This window comes from Arachis ipaensis, chromosome B10 (genome assembly GCF_059453495.1).
Source record: "Arachis ipaensis isolate K30076 ecotype BB chromosome B10, ASM5945349v1, whole genome shotgun sequence".
In the NCBI taxonomy this organism is placed as follows: Eukaryota; Viridiplantae; Streptophyta; class Magnoliopsida; order Fabales; family Fabaceae; genus Arachis; species Arachis ipaensis.
The window spans coordinates 3,327,867-3,351,938 of record NC_142435.1 but is presented as its reverse complement, the minus strand read 5'-3'; the positions used below and the strand labels follow the sequence as shown (position 1 = coordinate 3,351,938).

At 33.8% G+C, this 24,072-nt stretch overlaps 2 protein-coding genes across 3 annotated transcripts; one reads left to right on the top strand and one right to left on the bottom strand.

Annotated features, from left to right (window-relative positions):
- The first annotated feature begins 13,058 nt into the window (after positions 1-13,058).
- On the top strand, positions 13,059-14,563 carry RBCX1 (Chaperonin-like RbcX protein). The gene is made up of 6 exons (XM_016325580.3): positions 13,059-13,344; positions 13,450-13,544; positions 13,780-13,897; positions 14,029-14,045; positions 14,140-14,202; positions 14,320-14,563. The coding sequence occupies exons 1-6, from the start codon at positions 13,182-13,184 to the stop codon at positions 14,392-14,394; spliced, it is 531 nt and encodes a 176-aa protein (XP_016181066.1). The 5' UTR covers positions 13,059-13,181; the 3' UTR covers positions 14,395-14,563.
- Positions 14,526-20,499, bottom strand: LOC107623353 (malonyl-CoA decarboxylase family protein). Of its 2 annotated transcripts, none has more exons than XM_021113228.2 (17): positions 20,218-20,499; positions 19,992-20,101; positions 19,618-19,708; positions 19,393-19,519; positions 19,131-19,305; positions 18,632-18,776; positions 18,454-18,544; positions 18,006-18,064; positions 17,859-17,936; positions 17,369-17,452; positions 16,907-17,085; positions 16,307-16,435; positions 16,067-16,187; positions 15,775-15,860; positions 15,339-15,423; positions 15,064-15,180; positions 14,526-14,978 (listed from the first exon to the last, which is right to left on the bottom strand). In XM_021113228.2, the coding sequence occupies exons 1-13, from the start codon at positions 20,305-20,307 to the stop codon at positions 16,082-16,084; spliced, it is 1,464 nt and encodes a 487-aa protein (XP_020968887.1). In that variant the 5' UTR covers positions 20,308-20,499; the 3' UTR covers positions 14,526-14,978; positions 15,064-15,180; positions 15,339-15,423; positions 15,775-15,860; positions 16,067-16,081. The 2 variants fall into 2 exon arrangements, with proteins under 2 accessions (XP_020968887.1, XP_016181064.1); XM_016325578.3 differs by having other exon boundaries at positions 16,115-16,187; positions 20,218-20,497.
- Positions 20,500-24,072: the final 3,573 nt, after the last annotated feature.

The following is a 24,072-nucleotide window of genomic DNA, read 5'->3' as shown; positions in this document are numbered from 1 at the left end:
CTTGCATAAAATTCTCAGTGGTGTGCTTTTCTAGCAGATAACTGTGTCAAAAAAAAAGAGTTAGTTGAGGCTGAAGTTATGGAAGGTGTTGCGAATTTGCGAGTATATTATAACGGAGAGGTTATACCAAACACACATGAAGGAGTGACTTTTGTTTGTGAATGTACGTTGTCATTTGCTATTTCATGTACCATGAGTTTTGTCGAGTTGCAAAATGGTCTTTGTAATAACATTCAAAGTCACATTTTGAAAAGGGTGAGCAAATCTTTTATACAGAAGTTCTGTGCAAGTATTTGGTGGGCTAATACAGTTTTAAATAATGCCCATCACTGACGATGCCAGTATACGGCAGATGTTGTATATTTATCAACAAACCCGATCTCACGTGCCGATTATAGAGCTGTACGTTGAGTTTGAACAGCAGTCAGGGATGGGTTCGGTCGGTGACGAGGTCAATGTTGATGAGCTCGGGGATATAGATTGGGAAGAAGATAATAATGACAGCGAAGAGGAATTCGAAGCTAACTATAAAGTCGATGACGAAAACGATGACGGAGACTTGGCAGGCAATCCGGCGGTGGAAAATGAAGCAAATGCGATTGTAAGCCAACACCCGTTTGGTGTTCCATCTTTTATGCGGACTCTAGATCTCGAAGCCATGCATGCCGGAATTTCCTGAGTATGTGAATACGGGTATGTTATGATTATTAACTCAAGTTTCCTATAGTGCTTCTTTTATTTGCCTTGTTTGACTGATGGTGGTGCGCATGTCGTAGGTGAAGGCAACGTTGCGGCAGAAGATGGCGAGTTTAGTGTCGGAATAGAATTTGGTTCGAGAGAGTCAGTGATATCTGCAATCAAAAGCTACACCATCTCTAGAGGAGTGCAAGGGATATGGTGCAGGGTGCGACTAGCTTATCCGAGCTAGCTTGATTCGAAAAAAAGCTTGTTGGGAGATCAGGAGATACAATGGCAAGCATACATGCACCATGGGCACGATTTCATAAGATCATGCCAAGTTGGACTCAGGCACAATTGCAGATGCCATCAGGCCGTTGGTCGAAGCAGACCCCTCAATAAAGGTGAAGTCTATTATTGCAGAAGTTCAAGGCAAGTTCAACTACACTGTGAGTTACCGCAAGGCTTGGTTGGCAAAGCAGAAAGCTATCACAAAAGTTTTCGGTGATTGGGAAGTTTCTTACCAGACTCTGCCAGTATGGTTGAAAGCAATGACAGTGAAGATGCCAAAGTCTTGTATTCAAATTAAAATGCTCCCCGTTTAACGTGAGAGTGAGGATGTTCAAGGTGTAAGGGTTATGCACCGCATTTTTTGGAGCTTCTATCCGTATATTGTAGCATTCAGACACTGCAAGCCACTGGTGCAGGTTGATGGCACGCATCTGTACGGAAAATATAAAGGTGCACTTCTAGTAGCGGTTGCACAAGATAGGAATCAAAACATTGTGCCTATTGCATTTGCGATTGCCGAGGGCGAGACAGCAGACGCATGGGAGTTTTTTCTCACCAATTTGCGGAGATATGTTGTTACCATTGATGGTGTGGGTATTATTTCTGACCACCATACCTCCATCGACGCTGCAATAGCTCGCAGTAACGGTGCATGGTCACCACCAAGGGCGTGGCACATGTACTGCATCAGGCACATCGGGTCTAACTTCTTAAGGAGGTTCAAGGCTCCATATTTGCATAAACTCGTGGTGAACACATGTATTTCAACTCGCTGTTATGGTTCTATTCATAGTAAATTTGTGGCATCTGCTTATGATTAAATGGTTTGTTCAACAGGATATTCTAGGACGGAGCAGGAGTACAACAAAAACTACTAAAAGCTTAAAGAGCGGGGTGAGGCATACACTCAATGGTGCGATGAGATCGGTGTTGAGAGATGGGTGTTGGCATTCGATGGTGGTTATCGTTGGGGACATATGATGACAAACTTGGTAGAGTGCATAAATTCTGTCTTGAAGGGTGCACGCAACCTTCCTATGACTGCCCTTGTCCGGTCAACTTTCTATCGGCTGAATGAATTGTTCACTCGGAAGAGTATCGAGGCTCATGAGCATCTCCACAACGGATTCACGTATTCAGAATTTGCAACGAAGAGAGTTGAAGAAAGCTTCCGACGTACAGGAAATATTGTGGTCAACCGATTTGACAGGCGCAACGATATGTTTTAGGTTCACGAAATGCAAGATGGTACCATTTACACTGTTAACCTTGCGCAATGACACTGCGACTGTGGCCATTTCTAGGTCGAGTGACTTCCATATCGCCACGTGCTTGCATGTTGCGCCAACCAGCGTCTTGACTGGCAAGTGTACGTGCACGATGTGTACAAGATGTCTAAAATTTGCAAGGTGTACAGAGGCGAGTTTGTTCCGATGGGTGACCCATCTACGTGGGATAGATACGAAGGAGCAAAGGTGATCGCCAACTAAACATTGAGGCGCGCGACAAAAGGAAGACCGAAGTCAACCCGCTACTTGAATGAGATGGATTCGCGGGATATGCGTGGTCGTCGCCGGTGCACTATATGTGGACGCGAGGGACATAGCCGCAGCCGATGTCCTCAGCGCGCAGGTCCAAGCTTCGCTGGAGGTTATTAGTGGTTAAACTTTTCAATGTAACTTTGTTATGACCTACTTCACAATTATATGTTACTTTTTTGTAACCTCGTCATTTACTTTAACCTAGTTAACAATTTATAATAAATAAAGTTTTTAACTTTGTTATTTAATTTTTTAGAGAACAAACATTTAGATCCAAATAGAGTTATACGAGAACAAAGCTAAATATGTCATAATAATAATACTGAACAGAATCATCTAAATATAAAATACGACCCTGAATACAAATCTAAATACAACACTGAATACAAGATCAACTACAATAGACTACTTCCTCGGCGTCTTATTCGAATACAAGGATGGGGTGTATTTGTCCGGAGGCGCAATCTGTGTCCGTAAGTTATACGGATGACCCTGAGACACACCGGCATCCAGCCCACTGCCAACGCGAGGACCATCGACATCTGTCATGCTCGCACCACCAATGTCATACAAACCGGAGTCATTCATCCCCGAAGCACTCGCTCCAACAAGATCATACCAGTGCTGCAAGTCGTATACCAAGTCTCTCTCTTCCTGCTGCGGATACTCATTCAAATCAAACAACTGGCCACGTGGTGGTGCGAAAGGACCGGGCGGATCTACATGACCCATCGACTGATCAAAGTCGAAGTCACTGGCATGACCTGAAGTGGCACGACGACCACCATACTGCTGAGATGCAGCAGGCCTTTCCTGTGGTGGCGTCGAAAATAGATAATCTGTATCTCTCAAGACCTGAGAAAAGCTGATGGTGTTAGATCCACCCAACGGACTAAAGTGACCCTCGGCTGGAATTACCAGCTGTGGTATGTAGGGCTCAGGTGCCTGAGGAGGCTGTGGTTCCGGTATATATGGTGCCTGCTGCTGATATGTCGGCCACTGCTGGACATATGCCGGATCCTGAAACTGCTGGGCATATGCCGGATTCTGAAACTGCTGGGCATATGTCGGCATCTGAACCTGGTGCTCATATGCCGGGACCTGAAAGTGGTGCTCATATGCCGGCACCTAATTAACAATTAATTACAATTAATAGTAATTACTGATAACAATGTGTTGATTCTTGAAAGTCTACTTCAGGTTATTTGGTCAAGTTTGCAGGGAAAGCTATTTCATGATAGTTAAGGCTACAAAAGTGTATTGTACTTTGTACCACAGAGACAGAATTTACTGTAGGCTGTAGCAATTGAAGCATGTAAAGAGTTGTTGTGGATGAATAAATTTCTTAGAAATCTTAGTTTTAAGCAAGATCGTTATGTGTTTTTATGTGATAGTCAAAGTGCTATTCATCTTGTTAAGAATTCTAATTTTCATGCAAGATCTGAACATGTCGATGTTATGTATCATTGGATATGGGATGTGTTAAATTTCAAGTTGTTAGAACTTGAGAAAGTTCATATTGATGATAATGGTGCTAATATGATGACAAAAACATTATCAATATATAAGCTTGAAAGATATTGTTTGATCGCCGGGAGGCGAGAGCCTCCACCTAGTCGAGAAGGGAGAGATTTGTTGGATTTTTTCTCTCCTTTGTGAGGCTCAAGTCCAATTTTTTGGGTGTCTCCTTGTACCCATGTGTCACTACCCTAATCAGATTTTTGGGACTTATTGAGAGTGAGAGAGAGCAACCACAAAGTGAGAGAGAAGAGGAAAAACAGAATTTTCATTTTTATGCAGAGCAGCGAATTTCAAACAGCAGTTTTTCATTTGTTCATCGTTAGATCGGCCTGAAACTGCAGATTCATCTCATCTTATTCTTCATTTTGGATGGTGGAGATATGGATTGGAGGTCCACATATGGAGAAATATGCTTCGCACAGAAGCTCTAATTTTTTGGTATTTTTCTTCTTGTTACTCATTTGTAAGCTTTGGTACTTTGGTGTTTTGGCTAATTGTATGCACAATTTATGCTTTGTTTGAGACTCTCTTGTACCTCATATTTGATTATAGTAGAGCTATTTCATTGATTTTGATGACTCATAGTTTTTACCTCTCACATTGAGGGGGGGTTTTTCATGTTAAAATATCGGTATGTTCTTGTGGTTGCTCTACTTGATATATTTGTTTGCTCATAATTATTAAACCATTCTTCCACCTTCTTTCACAATTTTATTAATAGTTGCTGCCATAAAATTTTTTGAGTGCTTCCATATTATTCTTGTGTTGGATATTTGTGTTATTTCCACTGTTGGGCTCTTTCATACTGGTATCAGAGCTCTCGACCACCAAATTTAACTAATTCATATGATGACAATAGTAGCAAAATGTTGGTAAAACTAATTATGAAAGCACCAAAAGGAATAGTAGACCAAACCTCACAAATAGCCAAGCAATCAATAGCCTTCACTGACATATCTGAGTTGATCTTGTAACCTGAGCTTTCAGATAGTACCCTCAAGATAACCATTGGCTCCCAACTCAGACTTCTCCTTTACTTAACATCGCAAACTATAACTGGTTTACCATTAGTCCAATGCTTCCGGAAGAGACCTAAACCTTCCTTTGATATCTCACTAGACTTTGGACATTATATGTTGTTGTCTTCGGTGCCATCTCTAGAAGCTGCTCTCAGCATATAATTGCTGTATGAAATTGCTTCCTTCCTCCTCCAGGTTCTTCATGTTCAATTTTGCAAAACAAATTTAAGATTTTATTAGCTTTGGCTTCCAATTCAGATATCCAATCATGTGGAAGAACACGCTTCAACACCATCGATGAGTGGCCGCAACCTCTGAATTCTTTAGGAGGACATCTAACACTTTCATCACTGTTGGCATTCTATTTGGTAGATACCTTAATGTGATGATCCTTTGGAGACTCTAAATCACTAGACACTGTTAAATAGTCACCACCATGCATATAATCAAAGCCCCTGATCACATATTGAAATTTCATTTCAGATCGGACTGAAATGCTTCCTTTGCGAATTTCTTTGCAACAATAAAGGCAGATTTCAAATGAACACTTGGGACAACTTCTATGAAGATCAACAATTAAAGTAACACAATGATCATTGCTTTAAAAACAAAAATACATAAAATAAAAAACATAACATAAGAATGTTATGAATTATTATAGTATATAAAGCTAGAGGAGGATATGTCCCAATAAATACGCTCATCATTACTACAAGGAGATTGTGGTATCTTAAGCTCAAAATATAATTTTTCTAACATAGTATCAGAGCTTCTTGTTAGTAATTTTGTTAAAAAATGCATGAAAAAAAAAGTCAGCTTAAGATAAAAATACTAAAATTCCTTGTATTTTAGCTTTAATCTCTTATTCTTGAATTTGTTCTTCACAAATTTGTCTTATAAATGAAAGGACTAATTTGATCATGTAAATATCTTTTGTCAATTTATATGTGATGCTCCTTGTAGATGTCTGATAGTAGATACAAAATCAATGTGTTAATAAAAGAGTTTATAAAAAAAATTTTAAGATTCTCTTTGAAGGCAAGCAAACATTATAATTACAGTTGTTACAGCATAAGAAACACCTCAATGAAATATCTATAATTATCATATTAGGATACCTATAAGAAAAAAAATGAGAATTAGTTATAAGTGTTATTTATCTAAATTGTTCAAAGAAACATAACAAGTTCTGCATATTACAATCGAATGGAGGATATATTGACAATTTTTTTCCAAAAAAATTATATATGAGAAAATATTGGACAACTTCAACATGAAAATGCAAGGACCCTGAGATTTATCATAGTTATATTATGAAAAGGCATTATAAATGACATAAACAAATGTGCATAGACCTTTCATAATAATACATGCTTAGATATAATAAACTACCATACCATTGATGGATGCACTGCATACAATACATTTTTCTACATGTAGTGCAAGGTAAAAATGTTACTTTATCTTTTCTCAAACACTAATGACGTATCTTCAAGATTTAACCAGTGTCTTTAGATTCTTCAATTTTTCTTTTCTTGTTCGATGTAACCACATCTTTTTGGCCTTTTATTCATTGTTTCTTTTTGAATTTGGGTTTTATTTTCTTATCTTAGAATAGCAAAATGCATTTTCATTGCACAATGAAAAAAAGAAGAAAAACTCACAATTACTATAAGATAAAGCACAATGTGAAGTTGCATGATGATTAATATAAACAATACAGCTGTAGAGACTGGTGAATAAAAAGTGTTTCTTGAAATTTAAAAGTATCAACTGATACATACTATCCTAAATTTCAAAAAAAAATTTAAGTTTCTGTAATATCCAATAATCCAATTCCTTTTGATATTTTAAAATAAGAAAAATTTTGATATAACATCGTGGAAAAACATCGACTGATTCTCACAAAATTATCAAAGATGAACAAGAAGGTATAATAAAAAAAGATGAATGAGCGATTGTAACTAAATATGGAATGAAAATTTTATACTCTATAAAAGATGCATGATAGAATTCTTCCCAAAATAAAGCCAGACAAAATTAAATTAAGTCAACTAATTAATAAACAAAAACGTTTTACAACAACATATTTTTATACATTTGATTAAGAACATGTTAAATTTTTCAATTTCATATCATTTTTTTAATTTCATTTTTTTCTAAAAGACAGTTATTTTATTTATTTATTTGTAAGAAAATAATAGGATCATTTATTAGTTAATTCTTGAATAATTAAAAATAGTTTAAGGTAAAAATCTAGCGTATGTGATTAAATCCTATAACGGTTACTGAGATTCACGACGTGTATCGATTTGGTTACTGAGATTTTTAATTATACTAATTGTACTGTTATAGTCTCTGATATTGAGTTCCTGATACTATGGTAGCTCTTCCACTCTTTATTTATTTACTAACTGTATTGTTGTAGTAACAAGACTATTTATTAGTTAACCTTTAAATAATTAAAAATAGTTTAAGTTAAAAATTCTACGTATATCACTAAATCTTATAATGGTCGTTATCGATTTGGTTACTGAGGTTTTAATTGTACTAATTGTACTATTGTTGTCTCTGATATTGAGCTCCTGATACTACAGTAGCCCTTCGAATTTGATAGAATGATAAGTTGACACTCTTTTATCATATTAGACACTGATAAAACCTTGTTGTTTGCTTTTAGTACCTAATCAAATATATGTGCAAATTATTTTATAGGCTCACAATCAAGGTAGTTAGAGTCGCGAGCCCACTTATGAAATTGCACGAGTTTGCGATTTTACTCCCTCAATTCGTCGAGTAAGAGGAATGGCATTCATGCAGAATCACCAGGAAAACACTCAAAATCGTTGAATTGCGCTTCTGATAAAAGTGCTCAAAATCCTAGTCTTGTTTCATTTTCACCGTCTCCATAGTCTCTGTTGTTGAAGTCGTTGTGTTGCCTTTGATTCTCGGCTAAATCTCTCTTCTTTCTTCTTCCACCACCATCACCTCTGTCACTCGGTCTCTCTCCTCTTTTTTTTTTTATCAATATTGATCATTATCTTTGTTCTTCTGCTTCTCCCATTTCTTCCCCTCAACCCTTTTAACATTGGTGCTCTATCTATTTTACTCTCTTTTTTATTCTGATTTATTAGTTGATTTGGTATATAAATAAACTAGATTAGTGGAGCAAAGGTATTATTAATTTATGAGTAAATGCCCAAAATGGTCCATGAATTTCAAATCGCTATTCAATTTAATTTTCGACCTTTTAAAATGACCAATTAAATCCCTGAAATTCGGAAAAGTGCATCTCCGTTAGTCCATTGCAGAAGTGCCATCTAAACGTTGACGATGTGGTATTCCAGCTGTATGCTGATGTGTACCAAACTTGAATTTGATTCAAATTGGTATCTGAAATTGCTTAATAATATCCAAATTAGTCTAATTTCAATTATAAAACCCTAATCCCAAATTATTGTCTTCTCTTCTTTGATCTCCCTGCTGTCTTCTTCTCTTCTTTGACCTCTCCGCTATCTTCTTCTCTTCTTCGACCTCTCCACTATCTTCCAGTTCATCTTGTTTTCTCATTTGCATGAGTGATGATGGGTGGTGGGAGAGAAGTCAAAGTAGCTCAAGTAGGAATAACTCTGTAGAGAGACCTTATGGCAGCAAAAGAATGTGCAACAGGGGAGGTAAGAACGCCATTTTCTGTAATTGCAGACTTCGGATAGTGATGAAGTACTCAATGACGACAGAGAATCCTGGTAGACTATTTTATGGTTGTCCAAACTATGAGGTAAGATTATGGCTCTAAAGAAAATGTTAAGATAGTTTCACTTTAAGTTTGGATTCACCTGCGTTTTTTACTTTGCAGTATGGAATCCATTATAATTTTTTCTGTTAGGTTGATGGAGGTGAAGAACCAGTTTGTGCAACACCCATTTCACAAAAAATTTTGCATGAGTTCAATTGAAAAATGACAAACTTAGATAATGATGTTAAGACCTTGAAGATGATGACAATGGTTACCTTTTTAAAAGTGGAAAATATATTTTAGCTTAATGGACGAACCTGCAAGGATACATATAATTTAAATCTGTGTTGAACTTAAAATTAATCCAACCGCATTAACTTGTAATTAAAATAGTTTTTAGGTAAGTGTACTGATGTTGTAGTTCAGGATAAATATAAACTAGAAGATGGCGGAGAGGACGAAGAAGAGAAGAAGACATCAAAGAGATCGAAGAAGAGAAGACAATAATTTAGGAATTAGGGTTTTATAATTGTAAATGGACTAATTTGGATATTATTAAGCAATTTCAGGTACCAATTTAAATCAAATTCAAGTTTGGTACACATCAGTATACAACTGGAATGCCACATCATCAACGTTTAGATGATAATTCTGCAAAGGTCTAACAGAGATGCACTTTTTTGAATTTCAGGGACTTAATTGGTCATTTTAAAAAGTCGATAACTAAATTGAATAACGATTTGAAATTCAAGGACCATTTTGGGCATTTACTCATTAATTTATTGTTAAGAAGAAGAGAATAAAATATTTGAATCACACAAATAGAAGAAAAATATAGAAATAGGAATAGAAAAATTCTAGTGTTTGAATTTTGAAATTAAACAAAAAGTTAGAATTAGCGTTGAATTTGTTTTGTTATATTTTGAATAGTAGTTTTTATTTCTCTCTATTCTTTCTGCAATTTCCTCTTCTTCTTTAGTTTATTTTCGTTGCTACTTTACTCATTTGTCTTGAGTGTGGGAGACCCCTTTTTTTTTGTTTCTAATGATAGTCCTATCTATAGACACTTGTAATTTTATTTACATATTATAAAATTATCTTTCTTTGGAACAAAAAGAATATATTCTACTAGTTATTGATGTATATTAATATACTACACAAATAATTAAAACAAAAAAATTGATAATTGATAGATATGTAAAAATTTGAATTTATTTTTATATTTTTAAACCTTCATATGTTTATATTTTCTTAATTTACGAATCATATATATGTTTCATTTTACGATTTTGAGAATTAGGATACTACAACAGTCTTACAAGTCAAGATATAAACTATGAATTTATTACTTTGCTCACAATCATTAAAGGACATCATTTTTGTTTAATTTGGACACAAAATACAAACATGTTTAAAATTTCGCTAAGCTTAATAAATAATGTTTATTTTAATGCTCCTAAGGAGATATTTTTTACTTAATAATGATTTGATGGGTCTTTTTTTCGTACTTCGCTGCATAATTTTCTCTTTATGTCTGATTTCTAAATTGAAAAAAAAAATGTTAAGCCTAATAGATCATGTGTCGTACGCAATCTAAAAGTACATATAAAGTGAAAATATACAACAGTAAAACACTAAATGTAGAATCATAAGAATTGAACATTATAAGAACCTCATTGTAATGCATCTTTGAAGGCAAATAAAAGATTATATAAATCTAAAGATATATTTATATATAATATTGTTTTTATTTACAGATTCAAGTGGAGATTAGATTAATGTCTTGAATAATGCTAGATTGTTAGTGTTAAGAAAATTGAGAATTCTATGTAGCTTGAGAGTGAAGAGAAACATCAAACATGTATATAAATACTATGAGTAACCCCATTAAGCTAAGGCTACCTTCCAGCCATTAGATGCACCAAAGTTTGGTTTTCATAAAAAGAGCCAACATCCCAATCCTCAGTTGCTGATGAAAAGTGTCATTAATGGTACCACAATTAATCTCATGCTTGGCCTTAGTTGAGGGTTTTTATGTGTGCAAGCTCTAGCAAGTTGACACATCTGCGAAAATCAAACTCAAAGTCCACAAAAAAAAAGCAGACTGAATCTTCACTTTGTTCCGTTCCTAACCCCAACTTGCCATTTGATGCTCATTCGTGTTCTAATTAGAGTTCTGCATTTTATTGCAGACTTTTATTGAAAGAAAATTATTGACTTTTTTTTTAGTACGGAATCAATTATATATTTAATGAATTGTCTTCGTGTAAAAATTATAAGTGAGAACGATTAAATTATTATATTTGAGTTATCTTCGTATTAGGGGTGTCAAAAATCCCCAGGCAGCGGGGATCCCCACGGAGACCGCCCCGAATGAGGTCCCGCTGGCGGGAAATTTTTTCTGCGGGAATGGAGATGGGGGACAAAATTCCCCCGAAGCAAATGCGGGGACCCGAGCAAGGATCCCCGTCCCCGTCCCCGTATTCCCCACAATCCCCGAATATATTAAATTACTTAAATATCTTTAAGAATTTAGTTTTTATTTTGGTTTTTTAGTCATTTCACTTTGCATATATATATATATATTGAATAGTGAAAACCCTAACTTCTCTTCCCATAATCCCAGTTCCCACATAGAGGCATAGAACGCCGCATTCCAGCTCCCTCACCCTGCTCTAGTGCTCCTTGCGAAACCCTTTCTCTCTGCGTCCTTCCTCTGCGTTCTCTTCCTCGTCCCAGCCACCCACCTCCGACCACCATTGTCACGGCCTCCGACCACCATCGTCACCGCATTGCCCCGTGTGCCATCTTCCGTTCGCCCTCTTCCGCATCGTCACCCTTTTGTGTTGTAATTTTCATTTTGTGGTTTTTTCTATGTTTTTTTTTTTATTTTTTATGGTAATTTTCATATAAATGTTCAATATAAGCAGATGGGGAATGGGGATCCGCGGGAAACACGGGGAACATGGGGAATGGGGCGGGGACGGGGACGGGGACGGGGAGCAGGGAGGCATCCCCCACCCCATTGACATCCCTATTTCGTATAGAAATCATAAGTAAAGACAACTTTATATAAATAGTCACTAAATTAGTATTACGTTTTATAAAAATATTAAATATCACATAATCATTTAAACATCAATAAAAAGTAATATATGTCAAGTAAACTATTATTTTTAGTCATGAAAGTTTTATACGTTGACAAATCTATTCACAAAAAAAAATAAAATTATAATTGTACTCATAAAAGATGGATTTTATATAATAAAATTGTCCAACCATTAAAAAATAATCTAAAAATCTCAAATTACCCTTTTTCTAATTCTAATCTTAATATCCCTCTCTCAAATTTCAACCCTCTCTTTATTCTTTTCATCAATTTTACCATCTCTTTCACCAACACCATCATCACCGCCACCATCACCAACAATCAGCCTCATCTTCTTCTTTCGCGCACCGGCAACTCCTCCATTGCCCAGTTTGTGAAGGTCAACGACTTCCGAATCGGGGCATGAGCTGATTTCATGGAATTGGAGATTGAAATAAGCCGCAAAGAGGTGTGTCGTCTCACATCGAAGCTAGCAGAGGAGAAGAACGCAAGGCGTAGAGCAGAGGAACAGTTACAAGAAGTAAAGGTTGCAAGAAACAAAGGATCATCACTGTCGTTGTTGTTTATGGCTCTGGAGAAAGAGAAAAGTGAGGCTAACGGTTGGTGGTGGTGGTGTTGGTAAAGGAAGTGGTGAAATTTCTGAAAATAATAAAGGAAGGGATGAAATTTGGAAGAAGGGGGTTGAGATTAGGATTAGAAAAAGGGTAATTTAGGGTCTTAAAATGATTTTTTAGCATTTGAATAATTTTTTTATATGAAACACATCTTTTATGAATATCATTGTAATTTTATTTTTTCATATGAAACTCATCCTAAACTGTATTCGTCTTTATCTTTTAGATGAGTATAGAAAGACTATACCATTCGAGCTCTAACTCATATATAACTCATATATGTTACAAATATGTATTCCGTCTATCATATAGTAATTAATATTTTATATACTAATGATCAACCTATATACGATACTAATAAAGTTATAATTAATCACTTTGTTCTCCCTCAAATATTCTATAAGAATAATGCTAGTTCTATTATTTTTGCTTGAAAATATGAAAAGACATGTTTATCCTTTGTGTCAAGCCCTTCGATGTTCTCCAATTCACAGTTGAATAGTGGGTTCCACTTTGGATGTAAAATTTGGCACTTTTCAACAGAAGCTCAAAGATATTTCCTTACGTGGATTGAACCATGTAGATATTTTTTTTCTCCTTATGAAGACGCCATAATAGCCCGTAACTCAAACCTCGTTCCACACCCAAAGTTAAGAACCCGTAGTGGTAACCATGGAATCTTATTATGCAACTCTAGCACTTCCTCACCTTCCAAATTCTAATTATGCCTACTCTTCATCAATGCCAAGCAGCAACAAAGTTTACCCGTTTTGGCCTTGCAAGAGAAGGAGCTCTCAATCCACACGCTTACAGTGCAGTAAGATGTTTGTACCTGGTGAGTTATATTACAACTCTCTGCTCTTCCTCTTTCTATATATATACTATATTATGTATATATACCAATAGAGAATGATTCATTTGTATATATGGTGAGATGCAGGATTCGGAGAAGCTTCACCAGAACAAAAGGCTGCTAATAACCTCCACAATTTCTTTAACTACACTGCAGTTAAAATTGTTGCTGCTCAACTTGAGGTTGATAATTCCTTCTTTTAATTTGCCTTTTTTGCTAAGCTTTTGTTGGTTTTTGTTTTTGTTCTTCTTGCTTAGCTTGTGTTGATACTAAATACTTTCAGTCATGAGAAATACATCCAAGAAAAAAGGAAAAGTTTTCACTCTTAAAGGTTTAAGTTTTGTAATTGTATATCATACTCGTCAGATTTTTTTATTACAACCTCAGTTGTTGAATTTTATAATAATGCCTGAGCAGAGCTACAACCCTGAAGCATACGAAGAGCTAATGGAATTTTTGAGTAGACACTCATTGAATGATGGGGACAAATTCTGTGCTAGTATGATGAGAGAATCATCAAGACATAAGAACTTAGGTAACCACATTTACCGAGCTACTTAATCCTTAATCAATGCCAATATCTAACCTCAAACATTTTTTTTTTGTGATTGAACATACGAAATCTTGCAAACTAATGTCTTATGGATCTTCTATGTACAACAATAGCCCTACGCATAATGGAAGTGAGTACTGAACATTACTCGTTACTTGCTTGTCCAATTTTCACTTATCAAACTACTTTTGATGAGTACTAAATAGAATGATGAATTATTATAGGTGCGATCCGCATACTGCAAAAATGATTTTGAATGGGACAACTTGAAGCGCTTAGCTGTTAAGGTTTGTAATTCAATAACGTTTTCGTTGTATTCAGAATGTTGATGATAATGCTAAAATTAACTCAACTTATCGTATATATAAATGCAACTGATTGTTCCTGCCTTTATTGTCTTGTAGATGGTTGATGACTCTAACACGAGGCTCATGATGGATTATGTGGTAGAAACCACTCCCGTTGAAACTGAGAAGTGAATAGTCCCAACAACAATGTACAAGCTTCATTGCCTCTTATGGAATAAGAGACAGAACATTGTTAACATAAATAAACTGTGTGTAATAGAAAAAACTCATATCCATGGTTCTCAAATGAATTGTATACGTAAGAAATAGCAAAATTATGAATTAATGTCGAGTTAGATCATATAGTGTTAATTGATAATCTAACAGAATATATTATTAACCTTAGTCTAATACTTTTTTGCTTTATCAACTTTTTCATTTTTGAAGAGCCAAGACAAAAAAATGCCTTCTCTGACCAAGATTCTGCTGAACCCTTCGACCAGTTCGAATCTAACCAATTTTCCTATGTTACACTTTACATTTAATGATCTGAAACCACCAAATTGGTAACAGCAGCACACTGTTCGCTCGAGATGGTGCCTGCTGTCAGTATAGTGTTATATTGATATGAACATACATCATATAGTTTACTACATGGCTTGAGCTTTTTCTTTGTGAAGAGAACTATATAGCTTGACGTTTGCTAAGACAAGCATGAACCATTTATCATAGCCTTCTGCAATGTAGCTCTCTTGCAAGAGTTGCCCCGTCATTATCTATGGCAGTATGAACATAGAAATGTATGAAAATTTTGCAAGTAGTTTCCTACCGCAGTATTGCATTATATATACAATGGCGTACCTTTAATTATCTTTACATAAATCATCATGTGAGGATACAAGCTTCCTCATTTCTAGATTTAAATGCATTTGTTCCTAGTTTAATCCGAGCAAGCAGATTTCATTGTTTCTTGTCACTCTGTTGATGTATATAACAGCAAAAAGGTTAAAATATATAATAGCAGTAAATGCATTTGTTTCTGCTTTCCGTACCAGAAAAGCACAAGATATTTCTGAAAAATGTATATCTCACATCAAACTTGAATGGAGATTAAGCAGATCAGCAGAAGGCATTACCTCAACATAGTGACGGAGATCACTTGAGGCATGAATTTCCCCATTGCTGAAATACGAATGAGCGTACTCTTCTATGTGCCCCAATCTGCAATTAGGCATTATCAGCATACACTTCAAATTTGATAATGTGAATTGAAAATTAAATTGAATTCATCTTATCAAATCCATCCTTTTAAAGAGATTAATAACATAAGTGACCGACAATAGCATGAAATGACAATTACAGTTGTTACACCTTCTAATGGTAAGATTCTTCCCAACCCCACCAAAATAACCAAGGTGAACTTCAGGAAATTTGTCAGCTAAGCAAACAAGATTTTCTAAACATTTATCAAGACCCAAGAACCACCTGATAGCGAAAAGATATAATGGTGTGTATACTTGGGGTAAGAACAAAAACAGAAAAACTAGCTCCAGTGTTTACAAGAGACAGTACCTATAAACATAGTTGACCATGATGCCCGCACTTTGGGAAAGGCCATTTTCAGATCGGTCTGCCATCCAGTTTATTCTTTCAACCATCTATGATATATTAAGAAGATTATGTTACTTGTGGTGCTAGATGAAATCTCCCAGTTTTGGCATACAAATTATAGAGAGAAACAAATGCTAGGAAAATAACTCAGAGAATGTTTCCAATGAAAAGAAATCCAGTCAAGACGTCTGAACATATTGCAAAGCATCAAACATTGCACAGAAACTATCGGTTTCAAAGTGGATGCCATTACCAATAACAGAGAAGTTTATTGACTGTATATTACACTTGCAAGACATACCGCTCCATTTTGCAAGTGAAAATTTGCTACAGAATCCAAAGCCTTCCCTCTTTTCTTCTCTTGCAGAATGTATCTATAATACAAAAAGAATAAAAAGTTCAGATTAACATAAATTATGAAATATATGCATAGCTGTCTAGCTCAGTGCAACTTTAATATTCTCTTGTTTATTTCCGATATTGCTTGCAATACCTCGCACATAAACGCATCAAAGGAGACTTTAACACTGACACAAGTTCTGACGAATGGATCCACTTATAGGATGTAGAAGTAAGCAAGTTGAACATGGTTTCCATACCAGTTTGTCCCATTGCAAGATCCCTGAAACTCATAATGCTGTTAGGTACACCTAAGATAGATGAGAGGAGCCAGTAGAAGTTACCACTAACTAAAGTGTGTAACAATCAGAAATTGGTATCACTAATAGCCATGGCATGGGCATGACTATTTACAAGCACAACACATGGAGAAAAGGATCAAATATGATTATCAATTAATTGAGTTGGAATATGACATCTTTCATTATATAAAATCATGTGAGATTCTTATTTGATTTCAAAATATAGGAACCTATTGTCTGCTTACTATTATTCCGTCAAAAGAGGAGAAACAAAGAAAGCAAGAATAACACAGAACAAATGTAGTGCAGTTATCAGAACAATTTTCTTTATGCTAATGCAAGACTTCCATACAACCGGTGAGATGCCAAATAACATCTAAAAATAGCACAATTCAAAATTTCAAACAAATAGTGTAAGCTTTAGAACCACATGAGAACGGGATGTAGCTTACTTCGGTAAACTCATAAGTGCTTCTTCCTCCTCTGGCTTAAGTATCTTCTCATAGAAAGTCAAATTGGATCCCTCAGTAAGAGTTTGTGACATGTCTCCTTCAGCGAGCCTTTTTTGACATGCCAATTTGGACAAGAGCCACTGCATGAATCCTGGGATGGGACTGAGAGTTGCAAAGGTCTGCAAGCAAATATTGGTCAGCAATCTTAGATGTGGGAAGTTATGACAATATTATATTAATATGGTAAGATATTGCATTATCCTAGAAGAAATGGTTTTTCCAAAGAATTTTCACAACATAAATGTGCACAACAACTATTGGCAATCGCATATTGTAACACAGAGTAAGAAAAAAAGAGTCCAGAATTCTGCAGCTTTGAGAGAAGGTAGAAAGTTTAATGGCTAAAATTTAAATAATTTTACCAGAAATTGTACTAATCTGCAATATTTGTAAAATACTTACAGATATATGTGGCATCTCTCTTTTCACCAGCGTTATAACACGTTTGATAAGAAACTTCCCTAGATTGATCCCTGCTAAGCCAGGCTGCAAATTCATAATTATGCCAATAAGGAATAAAATTATGTCCAACTATTTTCTTTAGGGAGATTTTTGAAGATCTAGTAGAGAATCCCTTCCGATGACCTAAGTTGTTAAGAACAGGTTTCTTAGAAGTTTAGTAGAAAAATCATTTTTCTATCAGTTTTTATTTTCGCATTAATTTTTTCATCTTTTCGTTTCCACTGTTACAGGGGAAGAAAACTAACAGCAGTATAGACAGACAAGTAGCCAGCTATAATTTTCAAACATAAATAAAACAAGTCAAAGGACCAAAATGGGGAATTAAATAAATAGTTGGACAAAATACCCAAGAGTAGAGCTCACTTTCACTGGAAAAATCCTACTGAGCTTCAACATAATATAAATTTTTCACTATTTTTAATATAAGCACCTGAGTTGATGATATAGAGTAGAATAGTGCACAGGTTGCCTCACTTTCAGGTATAGGAGGACTATCCTCCAGAACGTCCTGCGGTACAAAAATTTTTTGGTTACACAGGTATTGAAGAGCAGTTAGCTAGGTCCAGACAATATTTACCTGAATAGAATGGGCAATATTCTTCAGCAGTGCAACTTCAATGAAAATTAGAGGTTCACCTGAGCAGAAAACATAAACCCAGAGCACACAAAATAATTTCACACATTAAAATCTTAGGACAAGACTACTTTTACGGTAGATTTGAGAATATGTCTATTGTCAACCACTGAAATTCATTAAGTCACAAACCATCAAAGCAATCATGTAAAAATTGTAGCCTATATAAAACAAAAACAGCAAATATTAGTTTTTCAATTTACTCGTCATCGGAATAATGGGGTATCAGTCATTAGTAAAGTCTTTTCACTCTTTTGACATCATACATGAAAACTCGGTTGTTTTCAGGCTATTACAAAATCAAATTGAAGAGAAGCCAAATAGTGATGGATTCGATATAGCCAAGTATACAATTATCTTTAGTAACCAATGTTCTAGAAGAAATGCTGACCAGGAATTGCAGGATGTAAATATCCAAAACAACGACGGCCAATTCCTAGCCTTCTCTTTAGATCTAGAAGGTTGCTGATAGGGTGCACAGCCTACACGAGATATTGAAGATTATGCATACAATGGAAGATAAGAGGGGCACTAAATGAAAATTCAAGGAAATGAAAAGGAGAAGGTACTTCGTATGCAACAATTTTCTCCAGAAGAGAAGCAGGATCATCCCATGTAATTTGGTGAAGCTCTAAGGTAGCAGGACTAAGCCACGTACTCAGTTTCTCGTGTAAATAAGAATCTAATGCTCTCAGAGATGCAATATTTTCCTCTCTGTACAGTGGAAGAATTGATTCATCATATTCAAAGTTTTGGAAAAGTAAAGATGAACTCTTATCTTCTCTCTCTCTCTATATATATATATATTTTTTTTGGGGGGGTTGCATTGTTCTCCAGGAAACATGAAATGAACTGTAAATTGATTTTACCAGAAAAGCCTTGTGCAGAGCCTTGTAGGATAAGAAGTACTGAATTCTCTAACATGAAATCCACTAAATTTAATAGAAGCAGCATACAAAAAAGATTTGTTTATTTATTCCTACTGTCATTTCAAGATAACTAAATTAAAGGAAATAGAGACACAATAAAGTTGCTAACAAAATCATGCAGCATAAGCCATAACCTTACGTGAGAATATATAGGATATCAGCACGAAGGATGGACAAGAACCTCAACCCTCCAGGATGAGTGTTGAGGCGCTCAAAAAGGACTTCATAAACTGGCTTAAGTGCATGCCTCAAGTTTCGCTCAATGCGATAGAAAGAAGCAAACAAGCCTTCTTCTTCACTCACTTGAGCTTTGTCTGTAAAACCATATCACACAATTGATTCTCTCACAACACGAGTTTGAAAGCAATAATGCAAAGAGTTACACACACAAAATCACTCACCAGCAGGAAGTTCAAGTGCAAGGTACTGTTTTATCAGTTCACAAACCTGTGACCTATTGAGATCATACTCCCTAGCAAGGAGTAGGAGCAACTTGCGACGGTTTTCATGAGAAAAGCTAAAATAGCCCTACATTATTGTCAACTTATGGAAATTGAATAAGCAATGATATTAAGAGAATTGCATAAAGAAAGTTCCATACCAATGAAACCTAAGATCATACTTACCTCTGAGAAGTTATTAAGCGCATCATCTAGAAATTCCGTCTTGTTCATTGATACCGCAGAGTCCATTGAGGCACGGACATGCATAAACTCTCTACGACCAAGCAAAGATAAACAGAAGCAAAATAAAACCAATGAGTTTTACTACATCTTCTTAGATCATTGACAAGTCCATGCAACTAGGCAGGATCGACTATAGAAATAGATGGATCCGAGTATCCGACAACACAAATTATACACTTATTAATAGAAATTGTTACATATAAAACAATAGATGTATTAAAATATTCAGAACTTCAACAACACAAAAATCATCAATTATTAATAAGGAGAGTATAGATCGACTCATTATACAGAGAGAAAATGAAACTAGAAACCTCTCAGAACTGCCGGAGTCATTAGAAGCTGAATTTTCTTCTCTCGAAGCACCTCCAGCTGATTGGCCTTCTCGGGAATTCCGGTGCCGCTGCATTTGCTTCACGGCGTTCTGTTGTGCATTCATCAGAAACAAACAAACGAATCAAATTCTAGCCGAAAACAATCGAATAACATGAAATCGAAAATCTGCAATAAAGAAAGAAACTGAGAGTTGAAATCACTAACGGTTAGAGAGAGAGGAGAGACAGAATGGTTGGAATTACTGTTAGGCCTCATTCTGGCGCGCATCAAGATGGACAAAGCTTTTTTGCTCATTGATTCCTCTCTGCTTAGTCCCTATTTATTTCTTTCGAGAAATGCGTGCGTTTTGGTGCGCTTCCAAATCTCAAACTAACTAACCTGCCACCTTTCCCTTTTCCCTTTCGGATTGTTTTCTTACAACATTTATTTTTGCAATAAAAACCTTTTGTGATTTTTCGTTCCCACGTTTATCTGGGCGTTGCTTGCAATTGCAGTCCATTCCCAACATCTTTTTAATTTGCTTTGGGGTCCACACCACAATTAACATCTCCAACCGGTTGAAGAAAGTAACACATGTACTTATGCGTAGGGTGTTCACGGTGCGGTTTGGTTCGGTTTTAAGAAAAAAAGTCATTCGATTCGAACGTTTAATCTATGTGTAATACGGTTTGGATTGGATGAAATTTTTTTGGAAATCCGATCCGATCCGATTCGAACACAATCGGTTTGGATTGGTTTGGATTTACGATTTTTAAAATAAAAAAAATTAAATACATATAACAAGTCTCAATATCAAATTTTAAATAATCAACAATGACATAACAAGTCTTAGCAATATCTTAAAAAGTCAACGATAACATAACAATAGAAATAAAATTATACGTTAGTTAAAATAAATAAATAAATAGCATTTTGAACATAAAATATTTATTAAATAATAATAATACATGAATAATAGAAAAATGTATAACAAATTGAACATGTTATAAGTATAATTGTAAATATAATAATAAAATAATAATATTATAGCACATTGTGTGGTTTGGATTGGATTGGATCGGTTATGAAAACTAGATCCGAAATCCGATCCAATTCAACGGTTTACAAAAAATAAAATTCAATCAAATCCAAATTAATGCGGTTTTAATCGATTTTTAATTTGAATCGAATTGGATGAACGGTTTAATTTAGATCGGTTTGGATTTGAACATCCCTAATTATGCGGAATTGCAGACCAGCTCCTTTACCTTTTTCTTTTTCTTTTTAATTTTTTTTTTCTTGCACACTAAAGAGTTCTTTTTTTATGACATAAGAGGCCATAGGCCCAAAGAAGAGAAAACACACGAACAAAACAAAAACCTAACACATACAAAACGAAACAACTCTGACCAAAGAAAAAGAAAACAAAGAAGTCTTACTAGCTATTTGAATTTCTTATTTTTGATTTTGGTCTTACTGCAACGTCTAATGGGCTTCTACGCTCAGAGCCGATTGATGTTTTGGGTTTCGAATTAAATGTATTGGCACAAATTCAAGTGTGTTAGGTTAGTTTAGTGGAAAATTTACTAGTTTTTTAAATTAGTATCGGAGATTTAAATTCCGCTTTATATATGCAATAACCCATTTTCTAGTTGCAAATTCTTAAATAGAGTTTTGATTCGCGATAGATTAATCATTGCTTGTTATTCGATTTACATAATACCAATGAATAAAATATTTTAAAATAAATCTGCATGTGCTCTTTTATTAAATCCTTCTAATACAAGGTTGTGGTGTATAGAGCAGTGAATTTTTTATTATAATACATAAAAAGCTGCAGAAGGCATAATAATAATTGTATCAAATCAAATGATCTTTGGCATGACAATCTGGGTTGACGCTTTTGTAAATACAATTGCAGACTGTCCTACTCAAGCACTGACCACTTGCGATCCCCAAGTTACTTGAATACTTCTGATCACACAATGAAGAACAATGCGGAATAGTGCATACATCAATGGGTATTTTTGCTTGACATTTAGTTAGATATTGTGCCTCTACTAACCCACCATCTGCAACAATAAAACAGGATTATTTGTTATAAAAAAATTTTTTCTAGAACACATCACAAAGATGAATCATGAATGGATAGATGATAAGCAATGCTACTTAGTAGTACATACCAGAAACAAAAAAGAGAACAACAAATAAAACAATAAGAGAAGCGGACATAATTTGATTTCTCATTATTTTTTGTGTCTAAGAGAAATATTTGTATAGAATTATTAGGCGTGTCTGAGGACGAGAATAAGATTTAATGAGCACTGTGAAGATAAAATTATCAAGGCACCTATTTTTATAGTGGAAGTTGAGAAAAAAAATTAGAAATAATTCAGCTTTAATTGATATTAATTAGTCATCTTAAATTTATAATTTTATTATTTTATTTTGTTAACGATTGATGCATTTAATATTCATCCATTATATATTATTAATTTTATAATTAAAATATTCTATATGACATTTTTTTATAATTGAAATTAAATTTTTTCTTTAAAAATAAATTAAGGAGATCTCACCTTTCTCCCTTTTTCCTTTTCTATGTCTCTTTCTTCTTTATCTATGCTATATCTTTTATATATTATTATTAATTACTAATTTAATAACTAAAGTATATCACATATTTTGTATTACAATTGTAATTAAAATATATTATATATTATTAATTTAACATGCAAAATATGTGAAATTACACCCAATCTCTTTAGTTAACTGAAATTTATGATTTTATTTACTTATAATACATTAATTAATATAAAAATTATTTTTATTTTATCGATAATTGAAGCATTTAATATTCATCTATTATATATTATCAATTTTATAATCAAAATATACCATATAATTAATTTAAAATATCTTCTTTTAAAATTAAGGAAATTTTCCTTTTTTTATACTTTTTTTTTATTCTATCTCTCTTATATATTATTATTAATTACTAATTTAATAACAAAAATATATTACATATATTTTGTATTACAATTAAAATTAAAACATTATAAATATATTATTAATTTGACATACAAAATATGTCATATTATACTTTATCTCATTATTCAACTAAAATTTATGATTTTATTCTTGTAATACGTTTAATTAATATAAATAATTATTTTATTGATAATTAACACATTTAATATCTGCCAATGAGTAATAGATCAAATGGCATAGTCTTCCCATATTCAATTAAGAGGTTGCGGGTTTGAGTCTCATATCTTTGATAAAAAAAAACACATTTAATATCTATCAATTATATATTACCAATTTTACGATCAAAATATATCATATGACATTCTTTTATAATTAATTAAATTCTCTTCTTTTAAAATTAAATAGATCTCACTTTTTCCTTTTTTATGTTTCTTTCTTCTTTACCTATTATATCTCTCTCATATATTATTATTAATTACTAATTTATTAAAAAAATATATGACATGTATTTTGTATTGCAATAAAATATTATATATTATTAATTTAACATACAAAATATGTTATATTATACTCTATTTCATTAGTTAACTAAAATTTATGATTTTATTTATTTATAATATATTTAATCAATATAAAATTACTTTTATTTTGTTGATAATTGATATATTTAATATTCATATTATATCATATATTACTAATTTTATAATCAGAATGTATCATATGACACACTTTTGTAATTAAATTAAAATCTTTTCTTTTAAAATTTAGGAGGCATTTATTTTATAAAAATTTTTTAGTTTAAAAAATATTTTCTTTTACTTTTTATTAATTACTTTGTAATATAAATAATAGAAAATATTAGAAAAAGTATATATACGTAAAAATATCACGTATAACATCAATATATAATAAAAAAAATTTTCAATTTCCTCCTTTAAAAAATATTAAAATGATACTTCTCTTTCCTTTATTTTTATAATGTATATTTTTTTTCTTATAACTTTTAAAAAATCTACTCTTTAATCCATTTTAAATTTTTGTATTAACAATATTCATTTTTTAAAAAAAAAAATTGTTTTTATAAAAATA